The sequence below is a fragment of the Triturus cristatus genome, chromosome 1_2 (assembly GCF_964204655.1).
Source record: "Triturus cristatus chromosome 1_2, aTriCri1.1, whole genome shotgun sequence".
Lineage (NCBI taxonomy): Eukaryota > Metazoa > Chordata > Amphibia > Caudata > Salamandridae > Triturus > Triturus cristatus.
In genome coordinates, this window is record NC_140580.1 from 957,435,019 (window position 1) to 957,455,862 (window position 20,844).

The 20,844-nt window shown below is 49.1% G+C and overlaps 1 protein-coding gene across 2 annotated transcripts in view; it reads right to left on the minus strand.

Moving 5' to 3' along the window:
* Nucleotides 1–20,844, minus strand: part of ANAPC2 (anaphase promoting complex subunit 2) — a 284,740-nt gene that overhangs the window by 183,977 nt on the left and 79,919 nt on the right. For both annotated transcript variants that reach the window (XR_014962878.1, XM_085610066.1), the window contains exons 2-3: nt 15,833–16,455; nt 116–248 (exon numbers count right to left, since the gene is read on the minus strand). Coding sequence is in view for 1 of the 2 variants with exons in the window: in XM_085610066.1 (XP_085466192.1) it covers nt 116–248; nt 15,833–16,455 (756 nt within the window). In the remaining variant the exon portion in view is untranslated. The remainder of the gene's footprint in view (nt 1–115; nt 249–15,832; nt 16,456–20,844) is intronic.

Below are 20,844 nucleotides of genomic sequence, written 5' to 3' on the forward strand. Positions count from 1 at the left end.
ATGTCGAGTCCCAAGGGGCAGAAAACAACGCAATACGTAGGCCAAAGTGAGCGTTCTTGGAATGATACAGAAATACTACAAAACAATGGAGTGCTGAATGATGTTGCGTGGGTACCTCTTGAAATTCGCAAAGGAAGGATCGCTCATATTCTCCTCTGCATTTTTTCTCCATCCTCTCCTCTATCATCTTGTGTAGGATTGTGGTGACTGCGTCGGAACTGACTCTCTCCAGCAGGTTCAATCTGTGACTGGATACAAACATGGCACGTTTAACACCACCAACAGTCTCTGACCAGAAAGAGCTCACTAACACAAAACGGTCTGATCCAACAGGGCACGGCACCAACCAGAAAATGGCTCAAAAATACAATTACTTTTTGGCTTGATCTTATTAGTATAATTGACATACATGTAAGAGCCACCTACAACAGTACTCACCAAGAATATCTCATTATCAAACAGCTCTCAGTGGCAGCACCTCGTCCAAAAGCGCATTAACAATTCCTCGTGCAGCAGCGCTCACTAACAGGGCTCTGTGAACAGTGCCCTGTAATGGCACATATTAACAGTACCTCATGCAGTAACATTCAGGAACAGGCCCTCATCAACAGTATTCAAACAGCGACTGCTCTAACAAAAGCCAACACCAGCTCCTTGTCCCACACAGCTCACAAGTACATCAAATAACAGCGCTCCGAACATTTAATCGAACAACGCCTTATACAACAGCACTCATTCTCATACATACTCACCACCTTCTCCAACAGAACTCCAAAATATCACTCAATAATAGCTACTAATGCAACAGCGCCCAACAACTCCTAAACTAACAGCGCTCAGTACAGCTGCTCTTTCAATACTGCTTAGCAACAGATTCAGATCTGACCGCACAGTACCGTGCTCTTTGTGCCACTGGAACCAGCCCACACCCAAACAAAGAGGTGCAACTAGGCCAAAATCGATCTTGGGTTGCTTTTGTTATAGTTCAGAGGAGCTAGCTTGGTAGTTCAGGGTGGACTGTTCCAAATGGAGCAGGACCAAGGCTGATTTGCATATGACTGTTCTAGCCTAAGGTGGCATTGTAGGCAAACAAAAGATTAACTTGGATAAGCCATTGAGTTATCATCTGTGGCTGAGAAGAATTTCAAGCATTCCACTTATCACTTTTTGTATTCAGCACAAAAAAAATAACAGCATCGGCAAGATGCTTTGCAGCATGGGCAAGAGAAAAAGAAAATGGAAAAGAAGAAGCAATGATAAGGCCACACCTTTTTGTAGGCTTGTAAGCACGTGATGACATGTGACCACGTATCCGAGATGGCTCCGTAAAAAAAACAAAAAAACAATCAAATAAAGTAATTTTTTTTTTTAAAATAAGACAGTAGGGTGGGGATAATGGAGGAGCTCACAGCATACAATGGAGATCAACATATAGGCAGGGGAGAAGCACACGAGAGACACCATTAAGGAGTGCCGGGAAAGAGGGAGTTTGACAGAGGAGAATCACAAGAGAGCACTTGTAACTTGAGGGAGACAGCAACACAGAGCGCGGGTGGCAGATATTCGGCAGGAAGAAGCACACAAGGGAGAGAGCTGCAAAACACATTTAGTCTAAAGAAGTGCTTAAGCAAAAAAGACAGAGTAATGTCCTAAGAGTGATCAGTAGAAGAATATAATTCAACCAAGTCAAAAAATGGTAGAGAGGCTATGCTCCAGGGGAGGGACAAACATAAGATGGACAAGGAAAGTCATCAAATCAAAATAAGTAAACGCGAGGAACAAAGCCAACCACGGTAAGCAATGTGAGGGTTTTAAGCCCAGCTTGTGTTGTCTGGTAGGCAAAAAACTAAAAAAAATCCATAATCAATTCAACTCATTGCGTGTGGAAACTGACAACAGAAAGTCTTTTATCTAGTTTGATATTTATTTTTATTTATTTGCGAGTTTATACCGCGCTGGAATCGACTCCCGAATCGACTCCCGAAGGAGTATCTCCGCGCCTTTGGCCAACCATAATACAAGAAAAGAGTCCAAGCAGTATATCATGTTAATTTTGAAATAGATAAGTTTTTAATTGTTTCCTGAAAGGAAGGTGATCATCACAGAGTCTCAGAGATATTGGGAGGCTATTCCATAGAATTGGGCCAGCAACTGAAAGGGCTCTAGCTCCCTGTCTTGCTTTTTTTGCTCTGGGTACACACAGCAAGGCCTGTTCACTGGATCTCAGAGAGCGCGTGGGTACATAGGGGGAGAATTTGTTGGACAGGTAAGCAGGGCCTCTCCCATGTAAACATTTGTGTATAATACAACAGGTTTTAAACTTCACCCTGTTTGATGGATAGCCAATGAAGCTTGGTCAGCAGAGTATTGGAGGGAGTGCGAGGGGGCGGGTTTAAGACATGACGAGCAGCGGTATTCTGGACCACCTGGAGTCTGGAAATTACTCCTTCATTTGCCGACAGTAACAGTCCATTACAGTAATCCAATCGACTCAATACTAGAGCCTGCACCAAGGTTTTTCTAGTAGAGTCTGGCAGCAAAGGAAACACTTTCCGCAACAAACCGATGATGTGGAAACAAGAGCCCACCACTTGGTTTCCATGATGTTTTAAGGAAAGCTCCTGGTCCAGTCGGACCCCTAGATTTTTCACTACCTGCTTGGGCTCAGGGACTGGGCCAAGATCTTGAGGCCACCAGTCAGGAGTCCACAGGAGTTTGGCCTCACCGAACAGCATCACTTCCGTCTTGGCAACATTACATTGCAGGAAGTTAGATGCCATCCAGTGAGCCACTGCTTTCATCCCCTGGGCAAAGGAGTTCCTAACCTCAACAGTGAGAATTTTAAAAGGAAAGAGGAGTTGGGTGTCATCCGCATATGACACTGGGATGAAACCATGGGACCTCATGATGTTAGCTAGGGGGGCCACATAGATGTTGAAGAGTAGTGGTCAAACAGAAGCCCTGTGGCACCCCCTTAGAGATCCCCAACTCCTCTGACCGATATGCACCCAAGGTGACCCTTTGGGTGCGGTCTGTTAGGAAGCTCCTCAACCAAGCCAAAGCCTTGTCTTCCAGGCCGATGTTAACTAGCCTGGTGGTCATGATGTTGTGTGACACAGTGTCAAACGCCGCAGACAGATCCAACAGAACCAGGATAACAGAGTGACCTTTATCCTGGAACATGTGTAGATCGTCTGCGACTGACAACAAGGTGGTCTCGGTACTGTGTCTTGGCCTAAAACCTGACTGGGAAGAATCCAGCCCACCTGCCTTTTCGATGTGATTCGACAGGTGCCGATTTACAAATTTCTCAGTTTTTACCCAAAAAGGGGAGAAGCGATATGGGTCTTAGGTTAGACAATTCCGTCCAGGGGATAGCAGTATTTTTCCTCTGTGGTCTTACCAGCACCCTTTTCCAGTCTAGAGGAACCTCCCCTGTGCTAAGGGAGAGGTTGACTAAATTCTGAATTCCTGGCCCCAAAACATCTGCCAACATAGGCATGATACGTGCAGGGATGGTGTCCAAAGGGCTACCACTCTTGATTTGAGTGATTAATGAGGTTACCTCCTCTATGGAAATGGGGGGAAAGCTTGTAAGGCACTGAGTATATTGCACTTGCTGTGCAGTATTCTGAGAAGTGTTATTTTCTCCTGCAGCAGTTGCGTTTGAGACCATAATCTTGTCATAGATCCCATCTATCTTCTTCATGAAGAATAGGGAGATCTCATCACAAAGATCCTGGGATGCAACCTCTGCAGTCTCACAAGCTACTGGCTTGGTAAAAGTTTGTTAGATTTTATACAGTACTTTTGAATCTTTCCCAGCTGCTGTTAATTGTGCTGCAATATGATTTTTTCGTGCCGCCCTAATGGCCTTATAATACATCTTAAGGGAGGTTCTATGATGTTCTTTATCTTCAGGCCTCTGAGACTGTCTGCATAACTTTTCCAGTTTTCTGGTTATTTGTTTCAGAGATCTTAGATCCTCAGAGAACCAGACTTCTTGCCTATTTGCCTGGCGAGGTTTATATATTTTCTGCGGGATAATGGTGTTTATTGCTTCTCTAACCTTCTCTTCAAACCTATTAAGAGCAGTTATTACATCCTCTGTAGAGTTCTTAGACAGGGGAGCTTTATACTTCTCTCTGAAGGCTTCCGTGGTAAGTTTATGCCAAGGTCTCCTTTTACTAGCCAAGGCGATCTGTATTCGTGGCTTATCAATGGCAGCAGTATGGAATTTTAGGATAAAATGATCTGTCCATTCTACCCGAGTAGGTGCCATGCATTTGATTGAGGATGAGTTGGACAGAACTAGATCCAAGGTATGGCCTGCCTCATGAGTGGGTCCATAATTGATCTTTTTGAGTCCCAGAGAGTCCAGATCCATTAGGAGAGTTCTTGCCTCCATGCACTTCTCTGACTCACTATGGACATTAAAATCCCCCACCAAGAGGAAGTCCCGATTTTCTTGCACATACGGTGCTAAGGCCTCTATGAGTACAACAGAGAAATTCCCACTCGGGCCCGGTGGACGATACACCAATGCTCCCTTCCTTTGCTCCCTAGATGTTGAGTTGATTTTAAAAATTAATAATTCCATCTGGGGTGTACATATTTCCTCGAGAATGATGATATTCAATTCTTCCTTATAGACGATTGCCACCCCCCCTCCTATTTTATTGGGACGGTCCAGCCTGACTTTTTTGTATCCCAACGGAATACCCAATGTAATGGCTGGGACTGAGTGAGGCTTAAGCCAGGTTTCTGTTAAGAAACAAAGGTCGGGTTCCTCAGTTGATATAAGATCCCAAACCTGGGTGGCATGCTTCGCTAGTGAGCGAGTATTACAAAGCAGGTTTTTGCTCCCCAGGGGGAGACTATCCATTGTATTATTTGTCAGGACAGTATCTTGCGCTTTAAGTTGCAAGGCAACTGGATCCCTCAATTGGTTTCTTTCCTCCGCAGAGAGGTGGAACTGTGTATGGCATGCCTGACAAGTAAACGGGCCTTCTAAGGTAGTTCCTATAATTTTATCGCATACAATCGGGAGGTGGTTGCGTAACTCTAACAATACCTGTGAGGTGTATGTTCTCCGGTTGCTGGAAGGGGTCTCTGGGGTATTTGTGAGAATCGCCATAGCCCCCTGCCCCTAGCCCCGTCCGGGCGCAGACGGGCTGGTCTTCGGCTCATCTTAGGCGCAGGAGTAGGCGCCACACTGCGCGCCAACGCTGCGCGCTGGAGCCGACGAGGGGCTAAATAGCCCTGAAATGAAGAAGGGCTAGAGCGCTAACCACTCGTTTTCCTGTGTGGCCTGTTTCTGCCCCGCCCTCCGCACACCGGGATTGGCTGCCGAGCGTGCAGGCACGGTTCAAGGCTCAGGAGACAGTGAGTCTAATACAACACCTAGCAACCTCAGTGTTTGCGAGTATGTGGTAAAATTCACAGCGTGCCACTAAATTTAGAACAACATATCATGAGCTGCAATTAAAATAGAAAGCAAAATGGTGACAGTTTCAATTTTAAAATTCTATCTCGAAGCTGCCTTCAATATTAAAATGAACACAACGTAGCCGCGTTAGTTGCAATAATGGGCGCCAAACGGGGTCAGGAGAAGCTGCCACCGTCTCCCTACCGCAAAAGTCGGTGCCTCCTCGTCGCCTACATAGCCCTGAAATGAAGAAGGGCTAGAGCGCTAACCGCTCGTCTTCCTGTGTGGCCTGTCTCTGCCCCGCCCTCCGCACACCGGGATTGGCTGCCGAGCGTGCAGGCACGGTTCAGGGCTCAGGAGACAGTGAGTCTAATAAAACACCTAGCAACCTCAGTTGGTTGGTAAAGGACTAATCGGTTACTGAGAACATTTTGAATGATTTACTTATAGGGGGGCTAAGAAGTTTTTTTGAACAATAGATTTCAACACTCGATGGGAGGCAAAAAAAGACTAATTGTAATGCTTACATTGTAAAATATGACACACAGTGAAACATACAATAAGCATATTGGTTTATTCTTCATTTATTACGTTGCTTCAGCCTTAAGACAGTGAATCACCTATATGAGAAACCCATCAACCTGAAGCAAAGCAAATTAAATAATTTTTTTTAATTGCTGAGGAAAGTCTGAAAGCTGGGGAGCACCTTTTTGCGCTTTGACACTTATCTCCATTTTACTTGTGGATATTACTGAAGAAAAAAAAAAATCACAACAGGTATTGGTATAGGGGAGAAATCAAGAGCTTTAGAAAGTGAGAGAATGTGAGTGGATGAATGTGGTATGTGAGAAACTAATATGGGAGAGATGAGTGAGGATGTGGCTTAACGGCTAGAGGTGTCTGCCAGCTTTGAAGCTGGGGAACCAGGTTCAAGTCTGGCAGGAGGCTCAAGCCTCCTGTGATTCTGGACATATTTCTTAATCTCCCCAAGCCTAGAAATGAATGTGTCGTGCTGTAAGGCAACTGGTGCTCATGTAAAGCGCTCCGATACCTTCGGGTCGAGTTTGCGCTATATAAAACTGCAAAAAAGAAAAATGAAAATGAGCTGAGCTTGGAGAGCAAATGACATTGGGGAAAAAAAGAGTCCCAGAGGGACAATCGACTCCTGATGCTTCTACTGAGCATTCCCGCTCATCTATATACTTCTGTTGATGCCCACTGTGAAAAGAGGGCACCGCTTGTGAAGAACACTTCATGTGTAAGCACACAGTAAATTATTGGTATGACAGTTTTGCAGGAATATAATTCATAATTTATACATCTCCAGTTATAGTGTAAGCTATCTTGGAAAGGAATCTTGAAGAGGAAATACTTGATTTCGTATTCCACTAGGTTTTAAATGTTAAAACTGAAATTTAGAACTATAATGCAACTGCCTGTGATTCCACTGAAAGTTTACTTTGCAACATCTCAAGTTCCATATGTGTGGGAATCTTGGAAAGTTAGCTGTAATCGCATATCACGATCATGGATTGCAGATGTTATGAGGGGGAGTGGCTTGGCGCCGATGTAAGCAGCAGCGGACCTCGGAGCTCCTCCGTGGCTGCCTTCCGCCGTAGATTATCCTGACGAGATACAGAGGCCCCGACATTGCAAACTGGAGCGGAATACCGGGTGCTCCCCTGGCTGAACTTTTTGAGGCGTGAGAGGCGCTGGTAACAGGAGAAACTCAAGTACTCTCTGCGAGTTGATCCTCGCCGAAGCGGGACACAAAATGGCGGCTGTGGCAGGAGAAGGAGACCCCAGCCTTTAGGGATTCTGGGTGCCCCTGGCGCGACTGCTGGCTGTCGTGGCCCAGCTGCTCGGAGGTAGGATCCTGCCTGGGAGCCCTCGGGCGGTGAGGCTGCTGGGCGGTGTGGATGGACTGGCCGAGGCTGCCTGACCCTAAGATGGCGGACGAAGGGACACCGTCTATCCTGAAGTGAATCTGCCCGCATCCAGGCCGCCTATCCTGCACACGGTGCCCGCCGGCGCAGACTGGCGCCCCATCCGGCTGAGGCGGCAGATTGTGGCTACACCCGCCTGCGCTGGTCTTGTGGCCGGAACCTCTGAGGTCCGCGCGCCTGGGGCTCCCGCGGCCCGCGGACGTGTGCGGCGTCTGGGGGGTCTGGCGATTGCCGCGACTGCAATAGACTGCCGGAGACCTCGTGGAGACGAAGGCGCGAGTGGACGGTGGCTGGAGACACCTGAAGAAGCCTGCGATTCCGGGATTTGGTGAGCGGAGCGTGCAGGCTTCCCCTGGTGAGTGCTGGCGGGCGCCTCACTTGCCCATGCCGAGTGGCACAGAGACTTGACCAGAGAGCGGGGCTGAGAGAGAGCGAAGTCACGGCTCGGCCGTACTGGCACTGGAGGTGCACTGTGGCGGACCGTCTTGCAGTGGGGGAAGTGAGGTCTGCCATCCCTGGAGGCGCAGGCACGTCCCTTCGCCTGCGGCGGTCACTGCGGGAGTCATCGTGGCACCGGGCGGGTCTCAGGCCCAGGACCTGCTACGCCGGAAGGCCACAGTGATAGTACTGCGGGTCTTCCTATTTCCTGCACTGCTACGAGGACGAGCCCCCCTGCTCCTAGATGGACCATCCGTCACGCCACTGAGAAAGCTGGGGCAACTCCCAGGGGTGACTGTGGGCTGGAGTCGTTCGGCCCACGTGCTGTCAGGCAACTCGCGCGCGGGCTGAGGTGCCACCGCGCCCACAGGAGGACGAAGCGGCATCGTACTTGACTGGTAAGGGCGCGGCCCACGGCCTTTACGCACACACCACTGTACTTCCGACTCTAGCTTGGAAAATGGGGAGAGTGTCCAGGAGCAGGATATACGAGGTTCTGCAGCTGACCGAACCGAAACAACACACAGACGACGAGGGCGGTACGGCCGGGGACGTGGTGGGGAGCAACCCGGAGACCCCTCACTTGGTGACATCATGAAGGTCATCATATCCTCACGAGAGGCATTGCAGGCGAGGATAGAGACCATTGGGTCGGATCTTACCCTCTTGAAAGACGACCACCGGAAACTCAAAGAGAGGGTAGTGACCAACGAGAATACCATGAAGGACATCCCAGATGCTGTCACTATCCTTCAAAGCTAGAGGTGGTACACAGGGTTAAGGTCCTAGAGATGAGGGCAGAGGACAGCGAAGGGCGCTCAAGAAGGAACAACCTCCGCATAGTAGGCGTTCCGGAACGGGAGGAAGGGGCTGATGCGGTTCAGTACCTGGAAAGCTGGCTGAAAGCTGAGGTGGCTCCGGAGGGTCTCTACCCCTTCTATGCACTGGAACGTGCTCATAGGGTCCCGGCTCGCCCACCTAGACCTGGAGCCCCACCCCGTCCACTTGTGGTGCGGCTGCTGCATTACCGGGATCGGGAATTTCTTCTACAGAGGGTCCGCGATAAACAGAACCTACAGATCGGGAACAGAAAGGTGATGATATTCCCGGACTATACTAGGGAGGTGCAGCGTCAGAGATCCTCCTTCTTGGCTGTTAAGCGGAAACTGCGCCAAATTCATCTTCCCTATGCAATGCTGTTCCCGGCCCGCCTTAGGGTAACCTCTGGGGCAAAGACGCACTTTTACCTCACCCCGCAAGCCGCTTAGGACTGGCTGGACGCCCGAGCTCGCCACATCTGAATTCGCCTCAGTGGCGGTTGTCTCCCGTTTCACCCCCACGGAGGCCCCTTTCTCCTGCTGGCCGCCGGCGAGAAAGACAGGGCGGTTTTGGCGGTGGCGACCATTAGCCGTGGGGATGGCAGTCTGGCTGGCGCTGACACAGACCGCGAGAGAGACAGGTCTGAGAGTAGTGTCCAGGGGCTCTCTGATGTGGAACTTCCGGATGTCACTCCGTAGATGGCAGATGAGGTGTTTGGTTAGGTGGTCTGCTGGTCCCTTGGCGAGAAGTTGGTGGGCAGCCCTCTATTGGCCCTGGTCCCAGTGGCCTAACTGTTATCTGATGGGGGGGGCTTGACTATATCATGGGGCCCGGCTGGATGGCCTAGGGATGGCAGGGGGAGTCGGGGGGAGTTCTGGGGACATCGGGAGTGGGGCACTTACCTCCACCTTTCCTTAGTTTCGAGCATGACTGCCTTAGTTTGGATGGGGACCTGTTCTTGTGTGCCTGTCCTGGGGTGTGGGTCAGGATCATGGGTACCTCCGTAGGCATAAAAATTATGACCTGGAATGTCAGGGGGCTGCATATGATGAACAGACGGCACAAAATACATGCCTACCTGACGAGAAGGGGAGTCCAAATAGCCTTACTTCAAGAAACTCACTTGACTAAGACCGAAGGAGGGGTCAGGTATTTCACACTACGTACTCGGCCTATGCGCGAGGGACCTTGGTGTGGGTGCGTGCGGGGGTTCCCTTTCAATGTATACGACAGATAATAGACCCTGAGGGGCGCTTTGTGGTAGTGGTGGGGCGCCTGGATGGCCGGGATATCACTCTAGCAAGTATATACGCCCCTAATGTAGATCAGCCAGCTTACTTTGCACAACTATCTCAGAAGCTGGCGCGGGTCCTGACTGGTTCTGTGCTGTTGGGGGGGGGACTTTAACTGCGCCACTGAAGTGGCCCTGGACCGGTCTCATCCTCCCCTCCCTGACGCCCCCACGCATAGAATATCAGAAGTTCAGCGTGACTGGCAGCGGCACTGGGAGCTGATAGACACTTGGAGAGCTCATCACCCAGGGGAACGGGACTATTCTTATTTCTCGGCTTTACATGAGCTACATGTTAGGCTGGACTCTATCCTCTGTTCCCCAGATGTGCATGGAGGCATCACCCTGAGTGAATATTTAGCCAGGACGATATCAGATCATAATCCCCTACTGGTGTCCCTGAATTGGCTGCGAGTTAGGTCCACTATTCCCAGTTGGCGCCTTAGACCGGAGACGTTGGAAGACCAGGTCTTTCGAACCACAATATACACTGCTATCGAGGAGTACTTCCAGACCAACACTAACACGACCACTAGCATTCATAATGAGTGGGATGCTTTTAAGTAGTGATAAGAGGTCGCTGTATAGGAGAAGCGGTTGGGGTCCGCAGAACCCTGCTGCAAGAGGTTCAAAGGGCAGAACAACAGCTCCGAGACGCGGAAAGGGAAAGACCTGAACGGGTGGATGGACAGGAGGGGCTCACGGCGGCCAGGGAAGGATTGGCGACCCACGTAGAACGCCTGCGATGTTTTCATTATAGGGCGTACGCGGTGCAGGCGCACGCTGAGAGAGACAACTCTGGGGCACTACTGGTGTGGCTGGCCAACCCAGCGCGAAGGGGAACTCCAATCTTAGAGTTGCGGGATGGAGAAGGGGCAGTGCATTATGGGCAGCAGGCTATTAATGGCCAGTTTCTGGAATACTACACCGCCCTCTATCAAAGCCAATTAGACCCCCGGGTGTTGGAGGAGGATGATTTCCTGGATATTGAACTCCCTCAGGTTGAGGTGGGAGACGCAGAGAAATTGGGTCGAGATGTGGAACTGGAGGAGGTCCGGGGAGCAATAAAGCGGATGGCCAGGAATAAAACCCCCGGCACAGACGGGTTACCTATAGAGTTTTACGCCACATTTGTAGATCAGTTGGCCCCCGCCTGTTAGTTCTCTACAACAGGTCGAGGCGGGAGGGCTACTTGCCTCGTTCAACCAGAGGAGCAATAATCGTACCACTTCTCAAGCCGGACAAACCGGCGTGGGATCGTGCTGCTTATCGCCCCCTCGCAATGCTTAACCTGGATTACAAGATATTGAGCAGCATTCTGGCCGGCTGTCTCCTGACCCACATGAACACACTGGTCCATACGGATCAGGCCGGGTTTATCCCTTCCCGGAACACGGCCATGAATGTTCGTCGATTATGTCAATTGCTTCACAATTCAGTACACTTCGGGGAAGAGGCGTGTATTTTATCAATTGACATGGAGAAGGCATTCGATAGCTTGGAGTGGCCGTATTTGTTTCGAGTTCTCCGGGCTTTCGGTATGGGCGAGAGATTTGTGAACTGGACGAGGACATTATACCACCTCTCGACTGCCAGGGTTCGCACGGGGGGGTGATTTCAGAGGCCTGCAGCGTGGGCAGGGGGACAAGACAGGGATGTCCATTGTCTCCCCTCCTGTTTGCACTGGCAATGGAGCCATTGGCGGTGCATGCACGATTGGGACGATATTACCGGGGATTGGACGGGGTGGGCCAGTTCCATTACATCGCTCTGTACGCGGACGTTCTCCTAATGTTCCTTGCCAATGCTGCTGAGGAGCTGCGGGGGGCCCGAGAACTGTTGGCTAGACTGGGTCGGGTGGCAGGCCTCAGAGTCAACTGGAATAAGACGTGCCTTTTCCCTATTCGGGGTGGTAGAGGGGCACCTCCAGGTGCACCAGACGTGAGGTGGGAAAGCAGCTGCCTGACTTACCTAGGAGCCCGGATCTATCATGAACCCTCTGACCTGCTGGAAGGGAATATCGGAAGGGCGTTGCGAACCACTAGGAGCAACTTTGAATTCTGGGGGACCCTTCCACTTTCAGTAGCAGGGAGGGTGGCGTTGTTAAAGATGGTCACCTTGCCACGCCTTCTGTATTACTTTGGCTCCCTTCCCCTATGGATACCGCAAAAATATTTCACCCAGCTCAACACTATGACTACGGGATTTTTATGGGGGTCTGGGAGGCGCAGAGTGGCGCTTCCTACCATGCAGCGCCCAGGCGGGAGGCGGGATTGGCAGCCCCTGACTTTGAGGCCTATTACCATGCAGCCCAATTTCAATGGCTCACTAAGTGGATGGCCAGGGGATTACGCCTGGGGAAGACCACGGGGGCATGGGCCCGGACCTGCGCCAGCTCTCACGGACGCTTCTCCAGCTTCCTCTACGGGAGTGGGAGATCCTGAGGGAGCTGTGGGTGATACGGCAGTGCTGGAATCAGGCGAGCAGAAGGGCCAAGATGGGTCCTCTGTACGCCCCGGAGATCCCGTTGAGGGTCTGCGAGGCTCTACCACATGGGGGGGATTGGCAGCGACTGCGAGGTTGGGAGGAAGTGGGGGTTTCCACTATTGGAGACCTCTATGAGGATGGTGTACTTTTACCTTACCAGGACCTCTTAGAACGGTACGAACTGCCCCGCCATGACTTTCTTTTACATGCTGCCTTGACGGAAGCTATCCGGAAGCACTGGAAGAGGGGGATGGAGGAACCCCCGACCTCTCTCCCCTGTCAATATGTGGTATATGCAGCAGGGACGATTAAAGCGGTAACCTGCCTATACAGACGTCTTACTCAGGAGCTTAGGTCCCCTTTGGAGAGGCTACGGATCAAGTGGGAGGCGGACCTTGGGATACCTATTGAGGAGAGACCGTGGGAGGATTTGATGGAGCTGGCGTGGAAATGCTCTAGAAATGCGAGATTTCAGCTGATACAATTTTATGTCTTCCACAGTGCGTATCTCACCACGCACAAAATCAACGAATTATTCGGGTCCCGCACTACCTGCCCCCGTTGTAAATTAGAGAATGCCACGTTTTTGCATATGTTTTGGGAGTGTCCATTGTTACATGAGTATTGGGGGGGGAGGTAACGGCTAAACTGGGCGAAATAACGGATAGGAGCATTGATCAGACCCCGGGTTTTTGCTTAATTCACTGGTTTCCCCACACTGCTCGTAACAAAGTGACCAGTAAATTCATAGACTTGGTGCTAGTCCTTGCTAAACGAGAAATCACCAGTCATTGGAAAGAAGCCACGGCGCCTAATGCTGCGCGATGGCTGCGAGAATTTATAAAGTGGGCAGCCTGTGAGGGGACTCTCAGACTACAAATGGCCCAGAGAGCCGATAATGACAAAATGTTGACTGCAGCCAGAGCATGGGTGGCGATGGTGGACTTGCTTAAGAACCTGACGGACGACATTGACTGATCCCCTTCACGACAACACTAGGGCACACGCATGGCCGCTTCGCCCTTATCGAGCGGGTTGCGGGGCTGGAGGGTAACGGGTATTGAGTGGTAGCTCCCGTCCATTTGTCCCCTCACATTGTGATACCAGTGGTCCAATCAGCGGGGCTCATTATTAATACTGAGAGATACAAATGGAGCGACATGTCTGACAGTGTGGGGGGGGGGGGGGGGGGGAGTTGGAGGGGTGGGGGAGGGCAGAGAGTGTTTTGTTAACCCGTCACCTATTGCGGAGGCTTGCAGCGAGGTCTCGCAGGGACACTTATGAACTGGATCCTCCGGATGGGACTATAGATCGTGCCTAACCTGGATCTACCGACTATGTGCGGGTTTGCAGGACCAAGAGGGGGAAAAGGGGGAGTGATGTTCCTTCCAGGTGCCTTTGTTATTGCACGTGCAGGCTGAGAACTCATCATTGAGTGTTTAGGAAACAATCCTGTCTTATTTTATGCTAGTAGAGGAATACTGATGCAAAAGAATTTGTTTGGGAGGCTTTGACAGGGGCCCTAGGGAACATGATTTATTTAGGCACGGTCCATCCGTTAGTCATTGCTGTGATTACTGTCCTGTCTTAATAAAACTGCAATAAAGTTTGTTTAAAAAAAAAATGGCTTGCAGATGTTATGGTCTGTTGGAGAGAGCATGCGTAATCCGGGAAAATGACTTCAAATCAACTTCTGGCCTCCTGGCATGAAGCAACATTGTATTGAGGCCAATGTAATGTATCAGGTTTATGCCAGTAACATACATCAGAACACAAAATCTCACTACTCAAGTGGTTAACTTGATCTTAAAAGCGATGTTGAGCTGACTCTGCAATATACACCGTAAGCAAGCTGGGATGACTTGTGCCCAAGAATGGCCATTTATTAAACACTTGCATCCCCAATACATTCAGTGCACTGTGCAATAGTACTAATCGATATTTAAGAAAATCTAAGTGCGACAGTAAGCACCTTTCACCTCACCAAATACGCATCATTGAGAAATGTATGAAGGATACACTGCAGGCCATTCCAATATTTAGCTGCAGAGAGACAAATTTACCTCTCCACCCCAAATCCTGTGCACAGAAATGAAACCAATAGGATTGTGCAGAGAGACACGATTTATATCGTCCCAGATGAAAAGCTTGAGATTCCCAGTAAATATCACCATGGAGGAAATAGAATAATTTAACGACGGAACATTTGGCCACAGAAAGCCAATGTAATTTCAGCAGGATGTGGAAGCGCAACAATTTCCAAGTCTTAAGATGGGATAGCCTGAAGAAGTGTCAGCTTTGGGCCTTCTCAAATACAGTGCATTTTTACAATCAAGGCGAGAGGAGCTTAGGGCCTGATGTATCAAAGGGTTTTTCCGATTCTATGTCTGTGGGGAATTGTGTAAAACATAATATTCCTAACTTCTTGAATTGTTTTTTGGGAGTGCAAAGGAATAAACAATTGCTTTTATAAATGTCTTGAGGAGAAAGAAACTGTTATATGAAACCCCTCTACCTTGAGTGGCGAGAGCAAATTAACCAAAGACAAACCCAAGGTAATGAACCTTGGCAGTAAGAGTTGGCAGACTGCCTGCAAAGTAGGACCCCCATGCAATCATCTACATCAAGAATTGTCACCCAAAACAATGTGGATGAAAGGCGAATTTAGACTCCAGCATGTGCAAAGGCAATACGTGATGTTTTACCATTTTCTCTTTTCACTGTAGTATGTTTGTTCGGAGTGTCAACTGTCTCATCATGTTGGAGTTCAGCTTCTTAATGTTCAGTATCAAAGTGGCAATAGAAAACATACTGACTAATAGCCGAGTGATCATCTCTGCCATTATCTCTCACATAAATGATGTTTTGAGTGTTATCAGATTTATTAGAAGAAAAAACTATTGAACATGGAAAGCAAATGCTGCCACATAGGTGTCTTAAAAAGTGATGCCAAAGGAAGACTGTTGAGTAACAGTTCAATAGCGACATAAAGCAGGAAAGGAGGCAGGAGGGTTGAGTCATATTAAACAGGAGCTACTGAATCCAGACAAAACATGACCCCCGTTTCCAACTCCGAGGAGTCTGGACACATGAATGGAATAAGTGACTGTGTTGAACGCAGCAGACACACAGGACTAGGGCTGCAGCACAGCAGGCTATCTTCCACAGCGCGTCATTCTTTTCCAAAATACCAGATAATCCTATTTTTTGACCAAACGAATAACTTATTTTAGACATGTTTTTCATCAGGCAGAGTATGTGCTCATTCTTGAAATGGTGCCAGAACAATCGTTTATTCAATTATCTGAATCATTTTAATGTACAAAACGGTGCCAAAGGTAACATGATGGGCTAGTTAACTTGCAACCTGAAATTGTGCACACTGCTGCATTTAAAGTTCAAGATGTTCTTAAGAATACTTACAGAATCTCGTTCAGCTGCTGAAACTGTTCCGTGGCCGTCTGGCACCAACACTCTTCTTTACAGCTACTGCATCCAGCGCAATGAGAGTCCTCCACGTCTCTATCTTCTGTATCACTTCCTTGCTCATTTTCGTTTATGCTATTGTCCGACTCGTCCATGTTGTCATCTCCCCTTTTCCTGCGTCTCATGTAGATCTTAAAAGAGCGGCTATAAAACTGCTGGATCATGTCCTGAAACGTTTTTGTGGCTGAAAAGAAGAGGATGGCTTTGAACATGGTGTAAACTTTCTCTCGCAGTGTCTGTGACCCTGAGCCAAGAAGAAGCCCCATTCTGGTCCACCTCTCCAAGAGGTCCAGACTATTTAGGTAAGGGTCCAGGCGACACCTAAGCAGGCGAAAAGCATCGAGGAGGAGTAGGGCGCACTGCTGTTCCTCAATGGTGTTTTCATATTGGGTGATGCAGTTCCAGAACTCTGGCGCAATATTCGCCTGAAGGTCGGTCTGTAGCACTTCGGTAAACCACTCTTCTACGAAGGAGTGTAATCCATAACTCCGTAGCACTTCTAAGGCAGCCTTCAAATCTGCTTCTTGGACTGTGTCATTCGGGACTGAACGAGATGCTGCCTGCATATGAGAAATAAAGACCAATTACATGAACAGATTAGGAAACAGCTTTAAACAGGACACCGGTTAGGTTGTATTTACAGAAATTGTGAATGTAAAGGACAAAGGACTTCCACAACAAATCATTTATACTGGTTTTATTTATTCCTCTCTGCTCTTCCACTTTACAAAGTGAGCAACAGAGATCGCACAGACGAATTCCCAAGTCAACTCAAGTAAATATTGACACAATGGGTCTTCTCCTTATCGAATCAAGTGCCGTTCCTCGGTAGCATCTGAGTTTATGACATATACAGCAGTCATGCACAATCTGAGGACACGCTCAAACTCGAATTTCCTCAACTCATTATTGCTGCCTTTCCACTAGCGTTTTCATTTTTTCAAGCTATTTTGGCATAACAGATTTAAAAAATGTTACCCACACATGAACAGTCATAAGCTTCTAACCATGACCTGTATTCTTTGAAAGCAAAATCCAAGTAAAATAAACAAAAGTAGTTGATAGAAAACCATAGCTCCCTCATGTTAGAACCACAACTGCTTTACGTGCACGGTATATTTAGTAGACACATATAATACCAATCACAATGTGAACATGGCATCTGTTAGCTGAGCAGCCGCGCGTGTCCACATCTCCTACTCCTACCGCGCTATAGTAGCGTGATGTTACCTGCCACTTGAAGCGCTGTCTTTGGTGGATTTTTTCCTCCTTTTTAGGTCTCGCTGAGTCAGCGTGCATGCGCTGCACGGAGAGACTTTAGTAAGTGGGGCTTCAAAAAATGCTACCGCCGGCTACAGCTTGCATTGCATGTGCGCGGGCAAGCTGTGGCCGACGGTAGCATTTTTCCCCCCAGCTTTTTAGCCAGCTTGCTAAAACGCACAAGCACGCGCGCTTGCGCACGCATCCCTTGTGTGTTTTAGCGCGTCATCGCGATGACTTTCGCTTACACAGCGATCGTGATCGCGATGACTTTCGTGGCCAATGCTCGTTTATTTCTTGCTTTGCTTGTTCCTCTCAGGCCAAAAATGTTAGTACTTTGTTGTAGAAATCCGAATGTTGTGTTGTGTGGTTTGTTTTGCTATTTGGTTATTCATTCTTAAGAGTGTGTTATTTCAAATCTTTGCATGGATTTTACACATACGATCCCTTTCATCTGGTTGTTTGCTCGATTGAGCGCCATCTTCTCTGGACTTTTTCCCGTTTCGCACGTTCATGTTCATGATTGTGGCATTGTATTGGATAATGTGAAGGCTGTTCAACTGGGTACATAAGTTCATCTGCACCACAGTCTGCAGCTGTGCCAGCAATATGCAAGGTTCGAAGAGCGGAGAGTGAGGGATTACGCTCTGCCACCTCAATTCTATCCACTAAATCACAACTATAAATTCACAGAACCTATCACTCTCATCTTCATCATGGGTTTGTGATACAACACTTACTTTACTCCAGCCTCAAAACGCTTCTTCACCCACATGCCTTCTTCAGTCGTACTCCTTGCCTCCTCCAGCCCTTTCCTTCCTAAACCGTCCTTTCCACCATAGTTGCCATCACTTTCCCTTCAATTTTGATCCCTCTCAAACTTTAACCTTTCATTTTGCTGTCAATATTGCTTTCCTGTTAATTTCTCCACTTTTCCGTTTCAATCCTTTTTCTCTGTTATCATTCACATCTATCAACGTCATCCTCATCCCACATATCCTTCCCTCACTTTTATTGCTCGCGCGAGTGGAAAGCGCACGCTGATGTTTCTTTCATCTGTGCCCTGTCCCCCCCCCCCCCCCCCATGTCCATGGTAGGGGCTTTAGTTTGCAGGGGCGCGCACACACACAACCTCCTTTGTCCTTGTTATTGGCGGGATCATCGCTGCCTCGCTGCCCCCTCCAGTCATTCGCCGACAGGTTTTTCAGAGACGTTTGGGTGATCATATGTCCATGTTTTCCCCGGACGGACCGGGGTTTTGGAGAAGTGTCCAACACTTTTCTTTAAATTGTATAAATGTCCCGGGTTTTGGGTACTGTCTAGGTTGAGCATGTGCGCAGGTGTTAGTACGCATGCTCACTACTAGAGAAGTTACGCTAGGTGAGCTACACAACATTCCAAAACCATGGGTGGCTGGGGCCTGAGAATGACTTTAAAAGCTTTATAAAAAACTTTAACCTTGCCTATTCTAATAGGCCTATTGCTGTTAGGTTTGTCAGGCATAGCCAATAGGCCTCGCCATTGGGACCTTATAAAAGTGTTTAATTATCCAGTACAATAGCCTTGGTGCAACAACATCAAGTGTTGCATGGCTAAACACTTATAAGGTCCCAAAGGCGAGACCTATTGGCTATGCCAATGCTTGTTCCTCCCGAGGCTGGTGGAGTGGTTGTCGACAGCCGGCGACGCATAGAGCAGGGGGCGAATGACCTTGGAGCTGCTTGGCGCTCCCCGCCCGCCCTGCTTCCTGCGCTGGTGCACGGCCGCCCTGAAGTTGAGGCACAGCCGTAGAGCTGTGCGAGCTGACAGAACGGAGTGCGCCGGGGAAATATTTACAAATCTGCTGGTTTCGGCTTCCCATATTACTCTTTCGGACCCAAAAAGGCCGGAGATGTCCTTGGGCGGTGAGCAGACAGTTTCTTGTTCCTACATTGTGGAGCCCTCAATAATATCTGGAAAGCACAACGCGCAAGTTGAACAGGCTCTCCCACATAACATTCAAGACAGTGTAGGGAGTAAGACAAGGTCCCCAGTAAAACGAGGCAACCCTGCTGACAAGCCAAAAGGAAAAAAATGTAGGAAAGCTGGAAAGAGCGTGGCTGGAAATAACAAGCATGGGCATAGCCAATAGGTCTCGCTTTTGGGACCTTCTAAGTATTTAGTTATGCAGCACAATATCCTTGGTGCAACCACATCAACTGTTGCATGGCTAAACACTTATAAGGTCCCAAAGGAGAGACCTATTGGCTATGCCAATGCTTGGTGTGGTTGTGTGTGTGTGGTTGTGTGTGTGTGGTTGTGTGTGTGGTGGTGTGTGTGGTGGTGTGTGCGGTTGGGTGTGTGCGGTTGGGTGTGTGCGGTTGGGTGTGTGCGGTTGGGTGCGTGCGGTTGGGTGCGTGCAGTTGGGTGCGTGCGGTTGGGTGCGTGCGGTTGGGTGCGTGCGGTTGGGTGTGTGGTTGGGTGTGTGCGGTTGGGTGCGGTTGTATGTGTGGTTGTGTGGGTGTGGTTGTGTGTTTGTGTGGGTGTGGTGGTGTGGGTGTGTGGTGGTTGTGTGTGTGGTTGTGTGTGTGTGGTTGTGTGTGTGTGTGTGTGTGTGTGTGTTTGTGGTTGTGTGTGTGGTTGTGTGTGTGGTTGTGTGTGTGGTTGTGTGTGGTTGTGTGTGTGGTTGTGTGTGTGGTTGTGTGTGTGGTTGTGTGTGTGGTTGTGTGTGTGTGGTTGAGTGTGTGTGGTTGTGTGTGTGGTTGTGTGTGTGTGTGGTTGTGTGTGTGTGTGGTTGTGTGTGTGGTTGTGTGTGTGTGTGTGTGTGTGTGTGTGGTTGTGTGTGTGGTTGCATGTGCGTGTGTGTGGTTTGTGTGTGTGGTTGTGTGTGTGTGGTTGTGTGTGTGTGGTTGGGTGTGGGTGGTTGGGTGTGGGTGGTTGGGTGTGGGTGGTTGGGTGTGTGTGGTTGGGTGTGTGTGGTGGTGTGTGTGGTTGGGTGTGTGTGGTTGGGTGTGTGTGGTTGTGTGTTTGTGTGTGGTTGTGTGTTTGTGTGTGGTTGTGTGTTTGTGTGGGTGTGGTGGTGTGGGTGTGGTGGTGTGTGTGTGGTGGTGTGTGTGTGTGTGGTTGTGTGTGTGGTTGTGTGGTGTGTTTGTGGTTGTGTGTGTGGTTGTGTGTGTGTGGTTGTGTGTGTGTGGTTGTGTGTGTGTGGTTGTGTGTGTGGTTGTGTGTGTGTGGTTGTGTGTGTGTGGTTGTGTGTGTGTGGTTGTGTGTGTGGTTGTGTGTGTGGTTGTGTGTGTGGTTGTGTGTGTGTGTGGTTGTGTGTGTGTGTGGTTGTGTGTGTGGTTGCATGTGCGTGTGTGTGGTTGGGTGTGTGTGGTTGGGTGTGTGTGGTTGGGTGTGTGTGGTTTGGTGTGTGTGGTTTGGTGTGTGTGGTTGGGTGTGTGGTTGGGTGTGTGGTTGGGTGTGTGGTTGGGTGTGTGGTTGGGTGTGTGGTTGGGTGTGTGGTTGGGTGTCTGGTTGGGTGTGTGTGGTTGGGTGTCTGGTTGGGTGTGTGTGGTTGGGTGTGTGTGCGTGGTTGTGTGTGGGGTTGTGTGTGAGGTTGTGTGTGTGGGGTTGTGTGTGTGGGGTTGTGTGTGTGTGTGTGTGCTTGTGGTTGTGTGTGTGACAGTAATACTAAAAGCATCTCAAAATAAAGGAACACAAACATCGAG